At 37.3% G+C, this 25,338-nt stretch overlaps 1 protein-coding gene across 3 annotated transcripts in view; it reads left to right on the plus strand.

Annotated features, from left to right (window-relative positions):
- Positions 1-2,174: 2,174 nt before the first annotated feature.
- ASPM (assembly factor for spindle microtubules) overlaps positions 2,175-25,338 on the plus strand; it is a 33,657-nt gene continuing 10,493 nt past the window's right edge. For 2 of the 3 annotated variants that reach the window (XR_012652032.1, XM_075038884.1), the window contains exons 1-20: positions 2,175-2,623; positions 4,319-4,462; positions 4,839-6,186; positions 7,779-7,880; positions 8,629-8,775; positions 10,180-10,425; positions 10,582-10,649; positions 11,169-11,310; positions 11,389-11,519; positions 12,278-12,453; positions 12,554-12,699; positions 12,781-12,866; positions 14,254-14,472; positions 15,193-15,409; positions 15,496-15,641; positions 15,744-15,872; positions 17,249-17,443; positions 18,234-22,859; positions 24,346-24,495; positions 24,835-25,001. Coding sequence is in view for 2 of the 3 variants with exons in the window: in XM_075038884.1 (XP_074894985.1) it covers positions 2,321-2,623; positions 4,319-4,462; positions 4,839-6,186; positions 7,779-7,880; positions 8,629-8,775; positions 10,180-10,425; positions 10,582-10,649; positions 11,169-11,310; positions 11,389-11,519; positions 12,278-12,453; positions 12,554-12,699; positions 12,781-12,866; positions 14,254-14,472; positions 15,193-15,409; positions 15,496-15,641; positions 15,744-15,872; positions 17,249-17,443; positions 18,234-22,859; positions 24,346-24,495; positions 24,835-25,001 (8,888 nt within the window). In the remaining variant the exon portion in view is untranslated. The remainder of the gene's footprint in view (positions 2,624-4,318; positions 4,463-4,838; positions 6,187-7,778; positions 7,881-8,628; positions 8,776-10,179; positions 10,426-10,581; positions 10,650-11,168; positions 11,311-11,388; positions 11,520-12,277; positions 12,454-12,553; positions 12,700-12,780; positions 12,867-14,253; positions 14,473-15,192; positions 15,410-15,495; positions 15,642-15,743; positions 15,873-17,248; positions 17,444-18,233; positions 22,860-24,345; positions 24,496-24,834; positions 25,002-25,338) is intronic. The other variant, XM_075038886.1, reaches the window with a different exon arrangement.

Here is a 25,338-nt window from a genome sequence, read left to right on the forward strand (position 1 = left end):
ATCTATTGAAAATTCATATATAAGTAAAGTAGTTTTTCATGGACTGGTACTTCATTTGGTAGGTGGAAGTAGCTGGTCTCTGCTTGATGGAGGACAGTGCCTCTTAAGAGGACTGGAGTTGAAGGACAGAGATCTGCACCTCACAGCTGCGTGGGTTGAAACTCCTTGGGTGTCTGGCACCTCCATTTTAATATGTATATGTACTCATCCAAGAGTCCAAGTCCTGTTGATCTGGAGGGCGCTTTTACAATAAGGCTATGTTTTATCTGGCAGTCATTGACTCAGTTGACAGTTTGTTGCCAAAGAAGGAAGAAGCAGGTCTCTTAAAAATATCTCTAAAGAATAATCTTTTTTTGCAAAAAGTTGGTCTTTTCCACATGCTGACCTTTGGGGAGAAGAGTGGAGTCCACGTTGGTATTCTAAACTGCTACATGGTTCTGAGAACTTACTGCACTTGTTCTGTTTAAACATGGAATTCTGTATTTTTCGCTAAACAAATTTCAGGTTGTTGGCTGGGTTACTGCCCTTAATTCTTTAAGTGGCTTTTATGTTCAGTTTATTTATTTATATTGGAATTTCCTCTTTGAGCACTGACACTTTTCCTACAGAGGTATGGCTCTCATGGGTTCTTTTTATGCTGAACATCAGTAATTGTAATGGTGATGATACATCTTCTGTAAGGCTCTGGTTTCCTTAAAATTTAGTGCTACTTTAGTCTGGATTATAATTCAGGTAGTTATTTTTAAAGATGGATCATGGCAGAACACAATGACAAAAGATTTATTTGGTATCATCAAAGAGCTAAGCTTATTTCCCTAGTAATGAATGTGAAAGAGCATCCAGAACTGAAGAATGCTTCAAAAGAATCACCTCCTAATGTGCTTGATCGAACATGAAATGTGTTATGGAGTGCTAAGGAATAAAGGACCCTCAAGTTTTTAAATTTAAAATAATTTCAGGGTAGAAGTTCATGAATGTAGAATTCTGAGAAGTCTGTTGTAGATGAATAGGGTTTTTTTCCCCTGGAAACAATAAAAAAAGATGTGAAATTTTTCTGTATTGAGCATACATGCATAACTGATCCAGATTGCATGTTCTCCGTATGACTGAAGCTTAAGGGAAATAGAGTGCATTTTTCTGTAAGTCCTTGTGACTACTGTCACATGTCATCCTTTTCTACAATATCGTCTCACAGTGATTTGGTGGTTTCATTGTATGTATTGAAGAATGACACTGGCAGAATGTAATACAGGGCAGTCACTTTGCTTAAGCCCATAAAGATCTTTTTCATGGTTCATAGGAAATGTTTTGGTTTAAAAGGATTTGATGGATTAAAGGTAGCAAAGGCAAAATTTTTTGAATCCCCCGTAACCGTTTTGATCATGTTTAAATGTTGGTCCTTTTATATGAAAGAATAAGGTGAAATAAACTCAATATTTTGTCACTGGTATATGAGATAATGTGTTTTAAATGTGATCTGTATAGGTTGATATTTTAGATGGAAGTCTAAGTAAAGTTGTCTTTTTAGGGGAAATTCTTTGCTGTAAGGAAAAGTTAGGAAGTGTACTGTAAATGTAGAAGTACTCAGTCCTATGTGTAATTTTGTTTGTTATCGAAAAGTGAAGTTCTTTTGTCTTAACATTGCTTGCTTCACAGGATTTCTTGCAGGGGTGCTTGTGCTAAGTTTTGATTTCTGCCTTTTTTTTTTTTCTTTTTTTAAACAGCATGGAAACAGTATTCTGTATGTCTTTCTGTTTTAAAGCTCAAGAAAGATAAACAGATGAGGCAAATTTTTTCATCAAATTTGTGTGTGTCTCATCCTACATTTTATTTTAAAATATTTTGTAAATTAAATTTATTTAGAAAAATACTTGGCTTCGTGTGATTTATTTTTTTTAATTTATTTATTTTTAATACGGGAAGATATTTTTATCGTGGAGGCTCGCTAAAGTCCATTTTTATGTTTTTTAATTTTGAAGCATAACTCCAGCTATCCCAGGCTAAGCCTAAGACCAGCTCCCAGTTCCAGCTCCGCGGAGGGGGAGGGGGGCCGGGGCCGCTCCTTCCCGCCGTCGCTGCGCGGTGGCGCATCTCTCCAGCCTCGGCGAGGTCGGGCCGTTTAAATAAAACGCTGAGCGCTAATTGGCGGAGAGGCGAGGGGGCGGGGCGAGGCGAGGCGGGCCCGCGCGGCGATTGGCGGGGGCGTCAGGTTTGAACGGCTGGGCGGAGGTGCGGCGGTTGATGCGGTGGCGGAACGCTGGCGGAACGCTGGCGGTGTGGAGAATTGAAGGCGGTCCCGCTCTGGGATTCTGCCCCGAGCATGGCCGCGGGTTTCTTCCCTGGAGCGGCGGTGTGGGAGCTGAGCTCCGCCGCTAGCCCTAGGCGGCGGCGCTGGGCCACGAGGGGGGATGAGGAGGACGCGGGCGAGGCCCTCGCTGTGCTGGTTCTGAGCCACTTCTTTCGGCCGCCGTTCCTCAGCTTCGGCAGCCTGCGCGTCGGCGCCTCCCGCACGCGCCTCCTGGCCATCGACAACCCCAACGCGGAGGACGCCGAGGTGGTCGTCGACCGCTTCCCGGCTTCTGCCAGGGGCTTCAGTATTGAGCATCGCCGCTTTTCTGTACAGGTACCGGGGGGGGCCGGGGCGAAGCTGAGACAGGGAGCGGAGGTGGGTGGATGAGTGTGTACGAGTGTGCGTGTGACACACGAGGGGACCCCGAGCCGTGCCCTGCCGGCAGGGGTGCTGGGCGGTTGCAAGGGCTGGAGGCGAAGGGGGGCCGGGCCGCTCCCTGCCTGCCGCTCTTCGGTGGCGGAGAAAGCCCCTCCGCCGGCGTGAGCAGTGTCACCGGTTTGCAGCGCAATCCTCCCCCGGGAGAAGTCCTACGCGTCATCTGGCCGCGTAGAGCTAGGTTTTTAGGTAGCTGGTACCCCAAAAGCTGCACCCCCGCTGCGGGTGGTGTTTGTGGGTGCTGCGCTCATGGCTCGCGGTAAAGGGGAAGAGCTGGAGCTTTAGATGGCGGGTTAAACCTCTTGGGGCTGGCACAGGCTGCGAAAGCACTAAATCCTGGCTCAACAGAGGGGTTTTCTGCAGTAAGGTGAAAAAAAAAATTAATTGTTCTCTGGGAGTGTGGTTTTAAAGGCAGAGACAGAAAAATAAGAGCTGTTTAAAAAGTCATCTCTCAAAAAGTCGGACGACATCTGTTTAGGAAAAAGGCTTGAGGGAGCTTGTGAAGAGGATACTAATTCACTGTTCTGCATGTTCATAATACAACAGAGAGCAAAGCAGGCTTAATCTAGGAATAAATCTTTATTATGCCCAAGGAAATATAAACTGTGGTTAATCCAATTAATGCTGCTTTTTAAAAGGACAATTTAGACAAATGTGTATCTATGGTAATCTAGACTCTCCAGAGTCTGTGAGAGAGGAAGAAGCTCTCTGGAGATCTCTTGCAACAATGTGCTTATACAGACAGGCTAGAATCTCACTGTAAAGTATTTGAATAACAATTTCCTATACTAATTAATGAATACTTACCATTGTTGACCAGCTTTACTGTATAAGCGCATATTGAATTAGTCTGTATGTTTTCACTAAATGTATCTGCCCGAGGAGGTGGAACTCCTAATTCAAATGCTCAAGACATTGGTCATTTTCACAGTCTCTCTGATTTTAGTCTGAGGTATAACCATTTTTTTTTGGTTTGTTAGTATTGGTATCAGCAGAGCACCAAAACAATTCGGTAGAGGTCACTGTGCATCAAGAATCTTTACATAGATCATACATAGCTCCATGACTTCCTTGTTAGTTTGCAGTGTCTTTATTTTTATTCAATGAACTTGTGTGTTAATTCTCATCTTTGCAGGTCATTTGACTAAAAAATTTGACACTTATTTAGATTCAGCTAAGGTCCTAAAAATCAACCTATGATTGTCAGTCGAAATATAATTCTCTCAAAATCACTTTAGAGGACTGACTTGGTTAATATGTGCAAAAAATTATGTAATTTCTTCTACTTACCTTTACTCAAATCTTGTCCTTTCTACTATGTGTTATATTTATATGTGTTCTTGCTTGCTTTCCATTATAGCTTCATTAAGAGGTATATGCCCTTTTAGTAAGACAACATTTTTGATAAAGGTTGCTTAAATTTACATGTCAGAAGGGAAGATTGACATTTAAACATTTAACGATTGTTTATCATTTCATGTTGTTGGAATACACGTTACTTCTGTGTACTGCTTCGCATTTGATTACTCTATCTTTGATGTTACATAAGTGTACCTAAGTACTAGATATTAAACTTTTCTTTTTCTCCAATAGTCAGGACAAAGAATCTTTGTTTCTGTAACATGGACACCATTAGAAGAAGGAAAAGTCAGAGAACTGGTAGCTTTTATTATTAATGGCATTGTAAGACATCAAGCTGTACTCCTGGGTGTTGCTGAGCAGCCTGTGAAGAAAAAGGTGAGTATGTGTTTATTATGTATCGTAGTTCTATTACTTTGGCATAGCTGACACAGTTATTGTTTTTATTATTAGAGAATCCAATGAAGGAGAATTAAAAATTGATAAATGATGCTGCCCGTGGGAATGCTCATTGTCTTCAAAATTTTTCAGCTGGGTTGGAAAGTAGATACTGGTGCATTACAGCTTAGACAATAAAACTAAAACATGACCAAAAAGGCTGCTCTCAAGCCTGTAAATAACTTAGGGTGAATTTTGGATTAGGTGTTCTTATAGTATTTTTAGACTTTGCATGAAAACACTAGCAATGTTCAGTTTTACACGTAAAATATGTAGAAATTCAGCGTACTAACTTTTATTAATGGTTCTTTTTCAGAAGAGTCTTTGGGATACTATAAAAAAGAAAAACTCTTCAGAAACCTCTGCTTCAATAAAAGTTAAAAAAAGTACTTCAAAAGTTAAAAATGTTAATAAAACCTTTCAAGTTTCCCAGAAGCTGGATGGCTTTAGAAGCCCACTTCAGCCATGTGAAAATCAGAACATAATGCAAAATAGTATATCCCCAGGAAATGACTCTTTTGTTGGCTCAGAGAATAAATTGCCAATATCTCCTATTGCACCAATGCTAGAGGAACATCGTAATACTATTTGCACACCACTTGCAATGAGACGATCTACTACGTTCTCAGATATTGCTCCCACTATAAATGAGGAGTTATTGCCCGAAATAGGCAGCTGTAATGTCAAGAAATTTGTTAATGAGCACAATGAATTAAAACCTGAAAGTGCATGCAGTTCTACTGGATTAGCACAACTGCCAATTTCAAACAATGAAGTCATTCTTAATTGTACACTCTCACCAGTTTGCACTTCAGAACACTCAGCATCTGTGCCTGTTTTAAGTACAAGGAGAATTTTAAGTCCAGATTCTTTTGTAAATGACAGTTATCAAGTGGATATAGATAAAATAGAGCAGTCTGTTCCGATTCTGTCACCTGATCAATTTGTGAAAGACAGCTTGTCAGATAAGGAATCAAAGACTCCTAAACTTGAGGCAGCTTTAATATCATCTACGACAGAGACTTATGTTGTAAAGAAATTTCTACCGTCAAAATGGAAAAAAAATGGAGATGTAGAGACAAAACCACATGTTCGTATAGAACACAACTTAAATGAAGTCTTTGAGATGCATAAAGTAGAATCACAGGTACTTCATTATGACAAACCCAAAGAAAATCACTTCAGCTTTTCTTCTACAGAGGAACTTCAGACTTGCAATTCTTTTTGCAGAGAGCAACCAAAAAAGCGTCCAATTCTTTCTGCCACTGTCATCAAAAGTAAGCCTGATGCTGCTGAAGAAAAAAGAATGGAAAGTCTCCAGCCAAAATCTAAAAAATGCCTTAGTAAAGCAATAATGGAATGTGCTAATGTGGTGCCTGTACATACGAAAGCAGAAATATCTAAACACCTTCCAGTTATAGGTCCCATTTCAGCTGAAAATAAGTGTCACAATGACAAAGTAAAGTCATCTCCTAGTCAATCAATTTTGTGTCGTAAGAGGAAAAGTGAAATGTATGTAGAAAATAATAGATTTACAGCTCCAGTGTATGTGGAAGAAGTGGAAAGAAAAAGAACTCTTACATCTAACGTGGACAATAAAACGCATACTATGAGACCATCAGCCTTCAAACCCACAAACCGAGTAGGGCAGAGAAAGAAAGCTGGTGAGCAGTATTTCCTTAATTTACCACTTTATGAAAGATGCCTTTGATTATGGAATTTGTATAGCAAACTGAACTGTCTAGCAACAGTTGGGAACATTTCATATCTCTGAAATGTGGGCCTTTGCAATTTGTTAGATATTATCTGCATTTTAAAAATTTGAAAACTCGGTCAGCGTTTTGGTTATGTAATTGGCTTCAGATTTACTTTATTCTTTTGTAAACCTTGTTAATGACAGTAACAGGAAAAGTGTCTGGCAGTTCTTGAGCAGAGCCCTTATGTAATTCAAATTTACTAAAACTTACTGCACGAGATTTCTGTCACATGTACGCTTACCATTGTGACTATTTGACTCTATTGCTGTTGTCATGTGTTTTCAAACATGTTGTTCCCAAGTCTCGTTCACACTGCCTGCTTTTTACTGTCTGTAATTAGCTTGTTGTTAGCCCTGTGTAGATCTTTCTGCCTTTACAGTTTGCCAATACTTTGTTGCTTGAAGATCAGAAGAAGTTGACTTCTTGTATTTCAATGTATTTTGGGTTTTCTCAATGTTCTGTTCCCGGATATGCTCTGGAATAGAAAAAGAATGAGGGTCTGTAACTGAAAGACACATTTAATTCGCAGAATCTTTATGCAGTCCCTGCAATATAACTAACAGGAAAAATTCATCGTGGCTTTCAGATCAAAGTAACGTGCTGCTTTCTTCAGTTCAAATTATCTGTTCTGTGATCTAGATTTGATTTGGGGCTTTCAGTAATGCACTTTGGTTTCAGGCTTTTTAAGATAGTCTACATAAAAACATAACACACTAACAGCGTTAGTGTGTACCAGGAAAAGCTGTGTTGTCTACCAGGTTATTTCTATTCATCCATTAGGGTAAGGACAGATGGGCTGGAGAAGGAAGTATTCTGTGAGCTCAAAATGACTTTGGTGTCTCTTCATCCCAGTTGTGAAACACAAAAATGATGACAGCTTTGAGTTATGTTCTTCTTGATAATTTTTCTTGAGAAATATAACCTGTTATTCTTTTAATTGCCTGGGCATTGTCTCTAGGCTTCACAAAGACAAATAATATTTCACTACTAAAAGTTAACTTTGAAATGCCTATCATTAATTTAATCTGCTCAAGATCCAACTTTATTAAAAATTATCAGAATGTATTTAAAATCTATTAAAGTGCATGAGAAATTGGAATGACTTCTTCACTTCTAGAAGTGAATGTTCTATGAAAAACACTTCTTCAGCTAAGCAGGAGAGCTCAACCTGTAATTTCTGATCTCTTTTTTGTTTCTGAATTACCATCTTGTCAGGGGGTGTCAGGCAGCAACTATCATCCATCTGCAACAGCATACTTTTTTAATCCTTTGTTTGGTGTCAGTGTAACAAAATGATTGTGCTAAAAGTGTGTATTTTTATATGTTGAGAGTTCAGAAAGCCTAGTCTGTGTTTTTTTCCTTGTGTTTTATTTATGTCCTACTGCGATGTGGTGGATAATACTTATTAGCTAGTGCCTTGATGCCTAAACTAACACAAGTCAGGCTGCTCTTTCACTGACATATTTGTTGTTGATATTTGTGTGTTAATGCTTTTGTAGGTTCTTCACTTCAGAAAGCATCTAGAACTACCAACAGAATTAGTAAACCCATCCCTGGATTGGCTCAGTCTCACCTGACGTTTGTGAAACCACTGAAAACAGGTAGGCAGACTTCTGGTATTTAGCAAAACAGTACACACTGAACTGAATGTCACAATTGCTGTACTGCTAGCTATTGTTAAGACACATCTGGTTAGAGTTGAGATGAAATAGAAGATTGTACCTACAATGAATCATTATCTAGTATAAAAACATATGTAACCTTTCATATGTAACCATTTTGACTACTCATAAGAAAATTGGTTGCAACACATAGCCAGCTGAATGTAAACGTTACTTTCCTCCAGTTTTGCCTGTAAGTGTAAAAGCTACATTACAGATATGTTCCCAGCTGACTGATGGTTATCAGTGAAATGCCTCTTCCATATCTGATAACATTTTAATACAACAATAAAATACCTAAGAAGAGAAAACTTCTTACCAAAAAGATACTGATTTTGCTGAGCTAATAATACTAAGTTTATCTGATCAGAAAAATGCATCTGTAAAATGGTTCTTTCTGGATGTAGTCCAACTCAACTTGGTTTTGCCCCAAGCTGTGCATTGCAAATGGCCTGGGTTCTAGAAATCTTGCCTTTGCTCTACTGCTTTATACCTTAATCCATGTTTTGTGGCTGAAATTTATTTTAATGGGGGCTGATCTGCAAGCTCATAAGATTCTAACAATCTGCTTTTTTTCTGCTGTAGTGCTAAATGGAGTATCAAACATTAATCCTTTCCACAATGAAATGCATATTGGTTATCAAACATTTCAAGAACCAGAGAGACTTACACTTTTTTTTTTTTTAAGTCCTTCCTAGGCACCCAATGCCTTTTGCTGCTAAAAACATGTTTTATGATGAACGTTGGAAGGAGAAGCAGCAACGAGGTTTCACCTGGTGGTTAAATTTTGTACTTACCCCAGATGACTTCAGTGTAAAACCAAACACCTCACAAGGTAAGAGTACAAGAATTTTCACTGTCTTTTAATGTTCTTAAACATTATATGATGTGCTTTATTAACATTAATGAATCATAGTACTAGCTTAACACTAGTCCCAATTTGTCACTAGTTTGTGTAACGTTAAGCTCTTAGGTAAGAGTAGATTTTTTGTTTTTAATTTTTGTATCACCTGTGTTTCTCTTTTCAGCCTTTGACTTAATACCGTGATAATCATAAACCAAATATTTGGTAATGTCTTTCAGTGGCAGTTATGATAGAAAACATGGAATATGCTAAACCAAAAGCAATTCTCACACTGGAGACAGTGCTGTCCATTCCAGCAGAAGTATATAACTAACTCTTTTCAGAGTTGTATTTTCCCCTTGTGATAAGTGTGAGTGGCACACTTACTCACACACAGCATACCACACACCTGAATGGGGAGTGTGCTTTGCAACAAGAAATACACACTGGAACATGTAGATGCAGTGCTCCTCAGTGGGTGTTGAGTGGGGAATCCCCATCTCCTGAAGAACATTATAACTGTCACTTTACTAAAATGATGCTAAGGTACTTTTTCCTCTGTCTTTAGCTTCAATCTGAAAAATAGAAGATAGTACAATTAATCTTAAAACTGAATTCCTAGCACTGCTCACTTATTTCATAAGTGTTGTTATATTAAATATTTGACTAATATACATGCACTTGACAATGTATGTTTAGTGCAACAGCTGATAAGCTTCCTGAGGGATAAAATCACTAGTCAGAAGGAAAATAACAAAATGTGAACTTATGAGAGTGTCGTGGTTTAACCCCAGCCAGCAACTAAGCACCACGCAGCCGCTCACTCACTCCCCCCGCACCCAGTGGGATGGGGGAGAAAATCAGGAAAAGAAGTAAAACTCGTGGGTTGAGATAAGAACGGTTTAATAGAACAGAAAAGAAGAAACTACTAATGATAATGATAACACTAATAAAAAGACAGCAGTAGTAATAAAAGGATTGGAATGTACAAATGATGCGCAGGGAAAATTGCTCACCACCTGCCGACCGACACCCAGCCAGTCCCCGAGTGGCAATTCCCTGCCCCCCCCCCCCTTCCCAGTTCCTAAACTAGATGGGACGCCACATGGTATGGAATACACTGTTGGCCAGTTTGGGTCAGGTGCCCTGGCTGGGCATGAGAAGCTGAAAAATCCTTGACTATAGTCTAAATACTACTGAGCAACAACTGAAAACATCAGTGTTATCAACATTCTTCACATACTGAACTCAAAACATAGCACTGTACCAGCTACTAGGAAGACAGTTAACTCTATCCCAGCTGAAACCAGGACAGAGAGGAAAAAAATAAATGAGGTGGGCAAAGCTACCTTTATTTGAGATGTAAATGTGTGCTTTTTGTGTATGTTTAAACAGTAAATGCAGCTGCTCTTATCTTGGGAGAGGAGAACCATCATAAAACCAGTGTTCCTAAAGCACCAACAAAAGATGAAGCATCTCTAAAAGCTTATATGGCTCATCGTAAGCTGAATAAATTGCGACGTGATGCTTGCTGTTTGTTTACATCTGAAACAATGGTTCAAGCTATTAAGAAGCTGGAAGTTGAGATTGAAACTAGACGTTTGCTAGTTCGTAGAGACAGACACCTCTGGAAGGATGTAGGTAAGAATACTAAAACATTGCATCCTCTTTTTTCTTGTAAGTAGCAAAAGGATTATTCACACACTAAGTTGGTTTAATCTAAAATCATTTGATATAAATTCTTGCTATAATATGAAGTGTTTGCTGGTTATAATACTACAAGATGCTGTCTTGCAGGAGAGAGGCAGAAAATCCTTAACTGGCTTTTATCTTACAACCCTTTGTGGCTGCGTATAGGTCTGGAGGTAAGTGCAGAATTTGTAGTCTATAATCAAAGTTTATGGGACATCTAGCATTTTTTTAGTAGGAGATATTTCAGGGTTCTCTGTACTTTCTGTTTTAATAATCCAGGTAGGTTTAATTCAATTATAACAGACTTGCTTTAGAAAAGTGCTTACCTTATTAAAAAGGAAAATATTTAATCAAGGGAAGTGGAAGTTAACTCCCTGACCAATAACAGAAAAGCAGTCTCCTATCAATTTCACTCTTTACTGGACTAGAGAAAAATGCAGTTGTCTTAAGGAGGTTCCTGATTGATTCCTCAAATGCAGATGATCATACATGTTTTGAAATGAGACTGAATATTCTGAAATTTCCTTTGGCTTTATCCTTCAGTGACTTATTTGAAAAACTGATTGTTTTTTAGAGACTAATTGCCATTTACTACTTCAGATTTTCAGCAATGTCTGTTATTCAAAAAAATCCTCATAGTATTTGAAGTAATTTTTAATGGTTCTGCTTTCTTTCCCCTCCTTTCATATTAGACTGTTTATGGAGAACTGCTGGCTTTGGAGAGTAATAGTGATGTTATGGGTTTAGCAATATTTATCCTTAATCGCTTGCTTTGGAACCCTGATATTGCAGCTGAATACAGACATCCCACTGTGCCTCACCTTTACCGAGAAGGTAACTACTACTTCCAAAAATAGGTTATTTTTAGCACTTAATTTGGGAACTAGCACTTAATAGGTTCTATCTTTTTAGGTCATGAAGAAGCTTTGTCAAAATTCACTCTGAAAAAATTGCTGCTGTTAGTTTGCTTTCTGGATTGTGCCAAGCAGTCCAGAATTATTGACCATGACCCTTGCCTCTTTTGTAAGGATGCAGAGTTCAAGGTAAGAGAGCTGTGATTTGATGTCTCCCTCCAATATTGTCCTAAGATTCAATGTACTATAAATTTATATATATTATTTTTGAGTCGTTTGTTTTGGGGTCTGGTGGTGGTTTTTAGTTTTGGTGGGGATTTTTTTGATCTGACTATGTACTTTTCTTTAACAAGTCTTGCCTGTTCAGCCTTTTCCATGAACATTCTCAACACATTATCTCATGGTCATGAAAGGAATTTCAAAGAAAATTTTGAGGTGTTTATCCTGTAGGAAGAACTCCATTATCTTGTGTTATATGGCTTCCCTCTCTAAATCTAAACTTCTGCACTATTTTTAAATATCACTCTAGCATACTGCAGCTCATCCTAAACTGCAAGTCAGTTTGATGGGCTTTTCTGCATGTTTTTTTTCTATTGTTTTGCTGTGATAAGAAGGACTGTGCAACATCTGTCATACAAAGACTTTCATTAACAAATATGTTATGTTCAAATAAAATCACCTTTTTTTTTGGGTTTGTACTATGTAGGCAGACTGAGAAAAAAGTATTCCTGAATTTGGTGGTGCTTTCAGTGACGTAGTAGACAGGTACAATGAAAATTAAAGCTGGCTAAAAATAAATTAAAAAAAAAAAATATTTAAGTATTAGGTAAAGAAATATGGAATGCAATTTGGGGGTCAAGCGATGAAAATTGTGTTCTACTTGACAAATACTGTAGTGTTAAGATGATTTTGTTGTTGCTGGTGGTTTTTTTTGTTTGTTTTTTTAGGCTAGCAAAGACCTTCTGCTTGCATTTTCTCGGGACTTCCTGAGTGGTGAAGGTGACCTTTCCCGCCATCTTGGTTTCTTAGGACTACCTGTCAGTCATATGCAAACTCCACTTGATGAATTTGATTTTGGTGTAACCAATCTGGCTGTGGACTTGCAATGTGGCATTCGTCTTGTGTGCGTTGATACAGAATTATTTTGAGCTATTTATTTTCTTTTATATAATAATTAATATAAGCTCAGCTAAGACATTAAATTGTGAAATTCCCTTTGTTAGGAGAACAATTGAACTTCTCACCAAAAACTGGAATCTTTCAAAGCAACTGAGAGTTCCTGCAATAAGTCGTCTACAGAAGATGCATAATGTTGACATTGTTCTTAATGTCCTTAAAGAGCAAGGAATTCACTTGAAAGATGAAAGTGGTAAGGCCTGGAAATAAGGGTTATTCTAAGTGCATCAGAGGACTAGTGTGCACACTTTTAATTCCTTGTTTTATTTCATAGGTACTTCAATTGACTCCAGGGATATTGTAGATAGACACAGAGAACGAACATTAGCGCTCCTGTGGAAAATTGTCTTTGCCTTCCAGGTATTATTCAATTACTTATTTGGTTGTTTGTTACTAATTACAAGTGAGAGATAATGAAAACACCAGTCTTTCAGGAATATTTGTTGTCTGTGAAAGCCTCTACTAATCAAATTTTAGACTATGAAATGGTCCTCTGTGTATGTTCAAAGTGCCATGCAAACTTTACCTAAACCTGCTAACTGTTCCCTAACAGTACAGTTTAGATAATATTTTAACTGTGCTTTTTCTTGTACACATTCATACAAGTTTTTGGAAAAAACTTAACTTCTGCATTTATGTTGTATGCCAACAGAATTGATAATTAAGAGTAAAATAATGTTGGTCTCAGAATGCTGGTAAGCTCTTATTAACTAAAAAGGACATTTTGAGATTACACTGATAGACAATTATAGAGTAAGCTCTGAAGCTATAGCATTTCTGCATTTTTCCATTTGTCTGAAACAGTCAATTTGAAGAAACATTCTTGAAATAAGAATGAAGATTTCTTAGGCATTACTGTAATGGCATTTCAAAGCCACTGGAAAAAAATTGGTAGAGGAAGCAAAAATAAGACTTAAGAATGTTTTAAGAGTTAACTTGAGTTGGATAGTGGTTTGAAAATAAGTATCTAGCTGACAAATCCATCTGGAAGGAACATAAAGTATGAAATGTAAAAGATAAAAGTTGAGGTGGAGTTTCACCACTAAGTAGTCAGGAATGTAAGTACAATTAACTATATCTAAAGCAAGAATTTCCAAAACTATAGCCACAGAACTATCAGAGAGCCAGAAGAACATAATAAAAATCAAATGTAACTACTTTCTTACTTAACTACTGTTACAGTATTGAGTAGTTGCCTTCTTCCAGTTAGTTTTCCTGTATGCATGTGTCACAGTTGCATTGCTTTTGATTAAAGAAATTATTTCAGTGAGCAGTGGCTTTATCCAAACCCTATGGATATCCTGCTTGTTCTCCTAATCTTCTTAAACCATCACAACACCAGCTCAAGTCCTCTCGGAATCCCTTAAATGAGGAGGAATGTTACATGGACTTGGTAGAAATGCAGGCAAGACTCTGAAATTGTTGTTTCCTCTGAAAGTATCGTGAAATTGTTTCAGGGAATTTCCCCGTTTCCCCCAACTATTAACTAATGAAGTAACCATTTTACACAGAACAGTGAGAGTGTGGGTTTAGGTTCTTTTATTTGAAGCAGTTGGTAGCAGATGCTGCCATTTATGCTGGCAAGTCTAGATTATCCACTATTGATTCAGTGAGGCAGGCACTGCTAAGTAGTGAGAGTAGTTTCTCTTTAAAATGCCATGTCTAAAGCTTCTGCATCCAGCTGTTATAATGCATGACATGTCAGACTGTTGGTGACAAATAAAATTTATTTTTTTTTTCCTAAAAGGTGGATGTTTTTCTCAATGTGAAACAGTTAAAAGAAGAAATTGAGTTTTTAAAGAATGCACACAAGAGGAAAACACAATTGGGTGCTCTCAAGACTTTTCCAAATGGTTGTAAACTACAGGAAGATGACAGTAGTAACTCCTTACCTCAAAGTTACAGTGACAATGTCGAACTGCTGATGGCATGGGTTAATGCTGTTTGTGGATTTTACAATATGAAGGTAAATAGTTTTGTGTTCATTTCAGCAAATACATCCTTTGCTGTCATAAGAATTCTTATTCTTTATGGAGCAGAATTCTTCAAACTATCAAATATGTAGTAGCAGCCAATGGTAATTAGTTTTAAATATCCTTCTGGACTTTGTTTAATCTGATTTGAAATAACCATCTTTCTGTGGGTTTAGCAGCAGCTCTCTTTTTAAACAAATTTGAGCAAAAGGATCTCCCCTTCCAGTTAGTCTTATGCATAAAAACGCCTTTTAAAAATACAACATTTTTGCTGGAATATGTTCAGAGACTTGTCTCTGGTCAGAATACAGTCCCATCTGCTAGTTTTTCTGAAGGGTAAAATACAGCACTTAAGTTCTGAACTTGCATCGGTCTTATTTCTGCACTGAATACCTAGTGTAAAGGTATCCATAGAATTTTCTTTGGGATTCTTCTGCAGAAAGATTGCTTTCTTTTTGGTTTCTTAAATGTTTCACTTGGAGACTCACTATATAGTGATTCACACCTTTTTGTTTCTGGTTTCTCACAGCTGTATGTCACTGTACAGTGAATGTTCAAAAGAAGCACTAGCTACATAAATTTTTGTGTTCAAAAAAAATTTGCACTTGGTCACTTTCAAAGGTACAAGTTAACAAATTCTATATCCAGTTTATACCAATTAACTGGTAACAAAAGTTCAAGGAACTTGTATCTTACTGCATTTTATTTAACAGGTGGAAAATTTCACAGTGTGTTTCTCAGATGGTAGAGTATTATGTCATTTGATTCATCATTATCATCCATGTTATGTGCCTTTGGAAGCTGTGTGCCAACGTACAACTCAAACAGTAGAATGCTCAAGAACTCATACGGTGGGACTAAACTCTTCATCCTCATCCTTTTTGGAATCTGATACTTCTCTAAATGTTATGGAAGGAATATTTGACCAAAGTGAGTTATCTGATGCACAGAAATTCATGTTGAATCTGTTTCTTTTACTCACAATTTGATTTGACAAACATTTTCTCTTTGCAAAGCTGTAACTGCCTCAGTCCTATACAAGGAACTCTTGGACAATGAAAGGAAAAACTTCCAGCTGGTCAATGCTGCTGTTTCTGACCTAGGTGGAATACCAGCAATGATTCATCACTCAGACATGTCAAATACAATTCCTGATGAGAAGGTAAGATGCCTTTAGAGTTGATGTAAACATGTTCTGCTCTCCTGTGAATGTGTCCTGCTTTTCCGTATAGCCCTTAACTTGCTGTGTTCTGTGTTTATGTAGGTCGTTATTACCTACCTATCATTTCTGTGTTCGCGGCTTCTAGATCTTCGGCAAGAAACTCGAGCTGCACGATTAATTCAGTCTGCTTGGAGGAATTACAGGCTGAAAAAGGAACTGAAACTTTCTCAGGTACTCTCTGCCTATGCAATATTCATAGCTTCTACTTTGAGAAATACTAAATAAAGAATATAAATTCACTGTTTGGAGTATACAGTTTTAACAGAATGATATCACCATTTAAACTAATGAGTACCATTTTTATTATCAAAATATATGGCCTTCTTGGTGGTGTAAATTACTAAAAAAACACTTTTGTGTAAGACTGTTCTGAAAGTAATTATGTTTGTTTAAAGGCTACTCTTCTTTCTTTCATGTTCTGATTACAGCATGTCACCCATTAAGTCCTTTTCCTAATATTTCAAATATAAAACAGTTTCACTGCTTCCTTAAAACAAAAAGGGAGTAGTTAATTTTTAATTCCTATTAATGTCTAAAAGATGAAAAGAATAATTAAACTTCTGCATGGATTTACTATTTTTGTTCAGGAGCTAAACTTCACCAGTGTTTTGAGTTGAATCTCATGAGTTCTGATATTTTGTTTCTTGCTTTTCTGGTAGTTATAGCAGATCTTGTGATGATTTTAGAACTGTGACACCATTAAGGCTGATAAATGCCACCACTGTGTCTAACTGAGATGCATTTTATTCGATGTTGAAACAGTGTTCAAGTGAAATATTCTAAGAGTCTGCAGTGTAGAAGGGGGCAGAGGTTATATTTATGTAGGTATATTCCCTTTATAACTGTTTTTAAATAACTAACAGTAAAGATGCTGGTAGGGGGAGGGGGAATCAAAGACAAAACCTCTAAGGATTGCAGGCTTTTTTTTTATTTATTTTATTTAATCTTACAATGTGCGCATATGTACTTTGCCCTATAGTATAATAGGCTGCTAGTAGGGTTTTGACAAGATGATCTAAATATTGACATGTTACAGTTTAGTTGCTTTTTCCTTTTACTTTTATGTACATCAGTTTGTTACTACTGTCTCTGGGTTACTTAAAAACACTGGTTGGTATGTGCAAGCAAAACTCTGGGCTAGATGGACATGAGCTGGTATGACTATGTTTATACTCTTACGTTATTTAAACATAGCTGGAAAGTATTCCAGTGTGCTCCATCAGTGAGGATATCTTAAACTCATATGAATGAGAACTAAAATGGAGGCTTAAAAATGGGTTGCTTAGGAGTGCTGAAAAATTAAGTATCAAAGAGGAAGAACTATGAAGGCAGGGGATGCAGATTTAAGTGATGCCACCCTTTTACAAAGAACTCAGTGCTGAAATAAAAGTTCTCTCTTGGCAAAGGTCTTTTACTAGAGTAAAGGAAAGCTGTAGTATCAACAAGCCTAATTTTTATGAGATTGCTTTAGATGGTTATTTTAATACATCAAAAAATTGAGTGAAAATTCCAATCTTAACTGTTCAATGGAAATTCACTCTTTGTAGGAAAGAGAAAGAGCTGCTCGGGTAATTCAAAAATCTGTAATAAACTTCTTGTCTCATCAACGCATCCTGAAGAAAGTGAATGCAGCAATTTTCATCCAGAAGCACTGGAGAAGATACTTAGCGAGGATTATTTTTTTAACTCTGAAACAGACAAAACTGGAGGAAGCCAGAAGTAAATCTGCCACAGTCATTCAGGTAATACGATCTAAAGTGAGATTACACAGCAAGGAAACCCTCTGAAACCTGTAAGACAAAAGGCTTGCTCAGGGTCATTTTTCATGCCTGCAGCAACTGATGTCTTCATGAAAATGTAATTTTTTTTTTTTTTCTCCTCCACCCCGAGATGTTTTCGTAACTTTGTCTCTTCAGAGAGAAATGGTAATGTGCTATTAAATCAACAATTGTTCCCTTTCAGTGAAAGTTTTGGTATGCCATAAACATTAAAACACTGGGCCTTAAAACAGTCAATGTAAGGACTGATCAGATTGTGTTGGCTTGACTTTTTGCACCTGCTGAACATTGCTTAAAGAAGCTTTAAAAAAAATAAAATTACTCTCCTAGTGTTATGACACCTGCAGTGGGCACATTCAGAATGACAGATACTAGTTACCAATTGGTAGTTGGGCAGTTAATTCAGTTTCTCAAGATCCCCAATTTCACCACTATTAGCCAAAGCTAAATATTACATTCTTAAGACTTTCTGGAGTGGAGACTAAAGAATCACTGATTTATCAAATAGTTTATAAAGGGAATCTTTTATTGCCAGGGCAAATTTAGGTTTTTCCCAGAATTTTAAAATGCTTAAAAAACCAATAATTCAAGCATCTGGCTTTTGGGTTTTTTTATGTAGATATCTGGCCTATCTTCCTAGGGATTAAGTAGAAGTAAGGAAATCTTAAAAAGTCTGAGGTTGCTAGTCATCAAATTTAGGCTGAACTCAAGATACCATGAAGAAAATACTAAATTTTCTGGTTTTTTCCTGCAGGCTTATTGGAGGAGACACTGTGCTAGGAAAAGATATTTACAGCTAAGATACTATGTTATTTTTGTACAAGCGAAGATAAGGATGGTGAAGTCTGTTGCTGCATATAAACGAATTGTTTGGGCTACTGTTACAATTCAGAGACATCTACGTGCATCTAAGTTGGCAAAAAAAGATCGGCAAAGATGTGAAATCTTAAAGTCTTCAGCAGTTACTATTCAGTCTGCATTCAGAAGATGGAGAAAATACAAAATTCAACAGAAAATTAAAGCAACTTTAGTGCTTCAGACTTACTTCAGAAAATGGCAATCTTCAAAACTGGCTAAAAGAAAGAGGGCTGCCCTTGTCATACAGTCTTGGTATAGGATGCACAGAGATCTGAAGCAGTATCTATGTATTAAGCAAAGTGTTATCAAGATTCAGGCTTGGTACAGGTGTCAGCTGGCTAGACGTATTTACCAGGAACACAGGGAAAAAATAGTGGCAATTCAGCGGTATTACAGAGCTTATAAATCAGGAAAAATTGAGAGAGAGTACTATTTGCAAAAGCGTGCAGCAGCGATAGTTCTCCAAGCTGCTTTTAGATGCATGAAGGCACGTAGAGTATACAGACAAACAAAATCAGTTTGTGTTGTTCAGTCACTTTGGAGAATGAAAAAAGAGAAACTAAGATTTCTACAATTAAAAAAATCTGCTACTACCTTGCAGTCACATGTGAGAAAATACCAACAACTAAAAAGATATAAAGAAATTAAAAATGCTGCTTCTGTAATTCAAACTTGGTATAGGGCATGTGTCACTTCTAAAAAAGCAGCTGCTTCTTTCCAGAAGATGCGTCTGGCTGCTATTGTCCTACAGTCTGCCTACAGAGGAATGGAAGCCAGGAAAGAGACTCGCATATTGAGATCTGTGATAAAAATTCAGTCAAGTTACCGTGCTTACATTGTCCGGAAGAGATTTAAAAACTTGAAAGATGCAACAGTAAAGATTCAAGCTTTTGTAAAGATGAGGCAAGTACATAAGCATTATTGTGCATTAAAGGAGGCAACACTTAATGTCCAGCGAAGTTATCGATCTCATAGATACGCTCTTCAACTTAAAGAAGATTATAGGAAATTGAAGGGAGCTTGCATTACAATTCAAGCTGCAGTTCGAGGCTATCTTGTCAGGAAACAAATACAAAGGTGGAGGAAGACTGCAATATTTCTTCAGGCATGCTACAGAATGAGAAGGGATAGGCAACGTTATTTAAGCATCTATAGTGCGGCTGTTGTTATTCAAAAACATTATCGTGCATATGAAAAGCAACTGTGTAAGAGGCAGGAGTTCTTGCAAGTTAAAAAAGCAGCTGTTTGCTTACAGGCAGCCTACAGGGGTTATAAAGCACGCAAAAAGCTTAAACTTGAATATAGGGCTGCTATTAAAATTCAGACTGCTTTTAGAGTTCATGCTGCAAGAATGAAATATAAGGCAATGGTTCAGTCCTCCATTGTGATTCAGAGGTGGTACAGAACTTACAAGACTGGTAACAGGCAAAGACTGAACTTCTTACTGACAAGAGCAGCAGTGCTTTCTTTACAAGCAGCTTTTCACGGCTGGAAGGTACGAAAGCAGATTCAAAGACAGCATGTTGCTGCTACTAAGATACAGTCTGCCTTCAGAAAATTCATGGCTCTGAAAAAATTTAGACTTATGAACCATGCTGTGCGAACTATCCAAAAGCATTACAGAGCCAGTATTATAGGCCAGAAGCAACGGCAAGAATATGTTCAGCTGCATAACTCTGTAGTGCGTCTTCAGGCAATATGGAGGGGGAAAACTGTGAGAAAAACAATTCAAAAGAAACATAAACTTGCAACAATCATTCAGTCCTATTACAGAATGCATGTAAATCAACTAAAATATAAGAAACTAAAAGAAGCAACTCTAGTGATTCAGAAATACTTCAGAGCTTACTGTTTGAAAAAAAACCAACGTGCAATTTATCTGAAAACAAAGGAAGCTGTGTTAGTCTTGCAGTCAGCTTACCGTGGGATGACTGTAAGGAAACAATTGAACAGACTAAACAAAGCTGCTGCAACTGTACAAGCTGCCTTCAAATCTTACCTGGTCAAAAAGGACTATGAAAGACTTAGATCTGCAGCTATAGTAGTTCAGAGGCATTATTGTGCAATTATTCATGCTAAATGTCAAAAGCAGAAATATTTGTCTTTAAAAAAAGCCACAGTCAAAATGCAGGCTATTTACAGAGGTGTAAGAATTAGACGACGAATTCGTTGTATGCATCAAGCAGCTATTTGTATCCAAGCCACATTTAAGATGCATCGCATGAACATAAAATATCAGGCAATGAGAATGGCTGCAATTATAATTCAAAGACAATATAGAGCATTTTGTTTAGGCAAAGTACAGCGTAAAAAGTACTTGGAACTAAAGAAGTCTATCATTATCCTTCAGGCTGCCTGTAGAGGCATGAAGGTCCGACAAGGCTTAAAAACTATGCATCAGTCAGCAGCAATAATACAGTCTTATTATCGAATGCACAAACAACAGAGGGATTTCAGAAGATTATTGCTGGCAACTAGGCAGATTCAGCAGTGGTTCCGTGCTTGTAAGGAGCGAGATACACAAGTCCACAACTATATGATTATGAGAAGTGCTACACTTTGTATTCAGGCTGCATTCCGTGGTATGAAAACAAGAAGACTTGTAAGAACTATGAGTGAATCGGCTGAGCTTATTCAAAGAAGATTTAGAACTTTTCTCAAAAGAAAATATTTTCTTTCCATTAAGACAGCTGCTATTGTTATTCAGAGAAAATACAGAGCAAGAAAACTAGCAAAAATTCAACGTCAAAAATACCTCTCTTGCCTTAATGCTGCTGTTACCGTACAGTCTGCTTATAGAGGCTTTGTGGTAAGAAAAAAAATGCAGCAGATGCATCAAGCTGCTACAGTTATTCAAGCAATGTTAAGAATGCATAAGATTTACATTTCTTATCAAGCTGTCAGGCTTGCTTCAGTAATCATACAGCAACGTTATCGTGCTTACAGGGAAGGGAAGCGTGTGAGAGAAATATACTTTAAACTGTACAATTCTTGTTTGGTTCTTCAGGCTGCCTATAGAGGGATGAAAACAAGATGCTTCTTGAAGAAAAGACATGAGGCAGCACTTACAATACAGAGAAACTACCGAATGTACAGGCAGTACTGCCATTACAGAAAAGTTCAGTGGGCAACCCAGCTAATACAGAAGAGATACAGAGCCAATAACCTAAAGAAAATTGCAGTACAGCGTTACTCTTCATTAAAAAAAGCGGCAACTTGCATTCAGAAGGCTTTTAGAGACATGCGAGCAAAAAAACAACATCAAGAAATGGACTGTGCTGCTGTTGTTGTCCAGAAAAATTTTAAAGCTTTTAGAGAACGTCAAAGATATCTCTCTCTTAAAGCAGCTACTCTTATCTTTCAGAGAAGATACAGAGCTTTGATTTTGTCAAGACAGCATGCTTTAGAGTATCTTTCTCTTCGTAGAGCAACTATTCATATACAAGCCGTGTACAGAGGTATCAGGGTGCGGAAGAGTATTGAGCATATGCATTTAGCGGCTAGTACAATACAGGCAGCCTACAAAATGCACAGGAATAGAAGGTCCTATCAAAATATGAGAATTGCAGCTATTATTATACAGAACTACTATCAATCCTATGTTAAAGGAAAGAATCAACGAAAGAAATACCTGACGATGAAGAATTCTGCTCTTGTTATTCAAGCATTGTATAGAGGCAGGAAGGAACGACAGAAACTGAAAATCATGCATGTTTCAGCAATTGTAATACAGTCTAGTTATCGCATGTACATACAACATAGATATTACAAACAGTTGTGCTGGGCTGTCAGAGTTATACAGCAAAGATTCAGAGCCAAAATGGCAAAAGAAGCTGACATGGAAAACTATGCAAAAATAAAAAAGGCTGTCGTTTGCCTTCAGTCCTGTTTTCGTGCCAAAAAAGCCAGGCAGTTGTATAAAACCAATGTTGCTGCACGGTGCATACAATCATTCTTACAAATGCGTGTAGAGAGGAGGCATTTTCTTGAAAAGAAAGCAGCAGCAGTAATGATCCAGTCTATGTTCCGATGCCAAAGAACAAGGACTCACTATAAATTGATTCAGAGTTCAGCAGTTGCTATTCAGAGGTGGTACAGAGCATGTCACAGGGCTCGTTTACAGAAAACGGAGTATTGTGCTCAAAGACAAGCACTAGTAATTATCCAGTCTGCCTTCCGTGGTATGAAAGCAAGAAAAATAGCAAGACAAATGCGAGCTGCAAGAAAGATTCAGTCTTATCTTCAGATGGCTGTGCAGCGTAGAAAATTTACTCAACTTAGAACAGCAGCTATTACGTTACGAGCCTATTACCTAATGCATAAAACTAAAACACAGTATACAAGCTACAAAAAAGCAGCAGTTGTCTTACAACGATGCTACCGATCCCACTTGACCGTGAAATACCAAAGAATGACTTACTTACAAACGCAGAGAAACATTATTATTGTGCAGGCTAGAGTCAGAGGACTCATTGAAAAGAAGAGGTTTCACAAAATTAAAGCAAGCACAATAAAAATTCAGGTACTTTTGAATTTATAGTAGTGGCTTTGGGTGTGGGTTTTTTGAAGATCACTGCTCTTGCAAACAACACTTTAAAACTATATTTTAAAGTAGAATCAATTTCTGAAGTGGATGATGGATGGCAGATGTATAAAGCTTACTACTACAGTGCACAGAAATGAGTCTCAGTTCAGCTCTGTTTTGTCTTTCCTTTCTGAGGTACTCATCTTAAAAAGTAACGTTCCTTTTTTCTTCTTGTTTCTCCTATAGAATTTTACTACTTCAAATGAGTTCTGATACTTGTGTGTGTTTCTGTTCTTTTAAGAATATTTTTGTGCTAACTGGCTTTTACCTGTATAAATATTAGTAGCTTAATGAATGTTTTCTTTGATTGGAATGTGACTGAAAGCTGTCTTGAAGTGTTGAAATGAGTGGGCACTAGTATTGGGTATACAGTGAAGTAAATGGCAAAAAAGGCATGACTGCTACCTTCTTTAATGTAGCATTACATTACATATGTACATACAATTCTTCATATTTAGGAAGGCATGAGTAAATCAGTCACGTTAGTTCTTATAGATTTATTATATGTCCCTAGACTAATTTAAGTGCCTAGCTAACATTTTGAAGAGGAATGTAAGGAGAGAAATTGTATTCTTATTGTGTGTTTCAGTTAGTACCTTGAGTGGCACCACATGAAACTTGTTGGGAAACTATCTGTGATTTCTCAGAGGTACTCTAGGAAAAGGGAATTATTTAGTCTGATGGTTTTTCCTTCCATCATTGATGCAATAAAAGTGTGCTCAGCAAGAAGTAATGAGAATTGTTCTTCATCTCCATGTAGCAAGCATCCAGCATTGAGTTCAAAGAAGCTTAGAAGGCTAGTTGCTCTGAAGTGCTTCTTCAATATTTTTTTTTTTTTTGAGGATGAGGAAGGAAAGTATATTTCCTTCTTCTTTATATTAAGTATGATTTGTATGTAGTTGGAGTACGCTTTTTGGGTTTTTTTCCCTTCTGGGAAAAGCTTTAAAGTGACTTTCTGTGGTGGCCTTAGTTATTTTACCCTAAGGGAAGTGTTTCTTTTCAGGTTATTATTGGAATGAAAGGATTTTTTTTTTCCCCCAAATCAGGGAAGAAAGGCAAATAAATAATCTCTCACAATAACTTTTTAGGTTGGTATTACTATCTTGTTGGAGAGCACATGCTCTGCTTAACAGATAAGAAAGCAAGTGTGCCATCCTCACCTCCATGTGTTGGGGGGAAGTAGCAGCTTCTTAGTAATTTTCTGAATGTTTAATTTATATATCCTGAACAATGTAAGTATGATTACTTTGCTTAAAAGGTAGAAAAAAAAGCATTAGTTGGGAAATTGAAAATATATTTACTTATATTGTTGTTTTTCTAACAAGCTGGTGAGTACAGCTGCACTTAAAAATATGCAAACGACTTCCCAGTCAATGCCATGCAAGTGGTGAAATATTCCAAGATTATGTCTTTTTATTTTAAGGCATTTTTCCGTGGATTTATTCAGAGACAGAAATACCTTCAGTACAAGTTTTCTGCTGTATTAATACAGCAGCGCTACAGAGCCCATTGGATGCGAAATATTGAACAACAAAGATACCATCAAATGCAAAGAGCTGCCATTAGAATTCAGGTAATCCCAGAATGTGGTTTTTGTTGGGGTTTTTTTTGTTTTTTTAATCTCTCTTGTATTTGTTTCTTCATGACATAATTATTTTTACAGACACTAAAGAGAGTGGCATTTGCAGTATTTCCCTGAATGTGTTTCACTTGCTTTAGAAAACATCTTATAGATGTGAGAAATTAGATATCTGTAATACTGTAGACATAGGAATCCTAAAAGCCTTTCATGCTAGCGTGACTCTTTTCCTTTTAATTTTTTGTTTGCTCCATTAAGTAAAAGAATAAAACCCCAAGGTTTGAATGTCTGTCTTGTTCTTTTTTTTTTTTTTTTTTTAAATATATTTAATAGGCATCATATAGAGGATATAAAGCCAGGCAGTGGGTTAACAAAATGAGAGCAGCACAAGTAATTCAAGCCTGGTTTCGAGGCTGCAGAGCACGAAAGGAGTATGCATCTGTGGTAAAAGCTGTATGTGTTATTCAGAGTCACTTCAAAACAAAACAGCAGCGGACCTGGTAATACTGAATTTGATATAAATTTCTCTACTTTTTAAAGCTTTTATTATAGAATTATTTAGTACTGCTTTGTACTCTGGCAAATACCTAATGATTCTCAGGCTCTGATCCTGCAGCATGTATGTAACGCACATGGCATAATCCTGTTGATGCATGTGGGATTATTCTTTTGCACAGGATTTTTCTTATGTTTAAATATTTTTCTGGACTGGACGCTACCTCACAAATTTTGCATATTGGGGATCTAGAAAGAGTAGGCCTTGATCTTTTTTTTACAGGAAGGGTGTTCTGGATATTGATAACGTTGCCCCATAAAACTAATAGAATGAAAAGCTAT

Source organism: Buteo buteo, chromosome 10, assembly GCF_964188355.1.
Source record: "Buteo buteo chromosome 10, bButBut1.hap1.1, whole genome shotgun sequence".
NCBI classification, from domain to species: domain Eukaryota; kingdom Metazoa; phylum Chordata; class Aves; order Accipitriformes; family Accipitridae; genus Buteo; species Buteo buteo.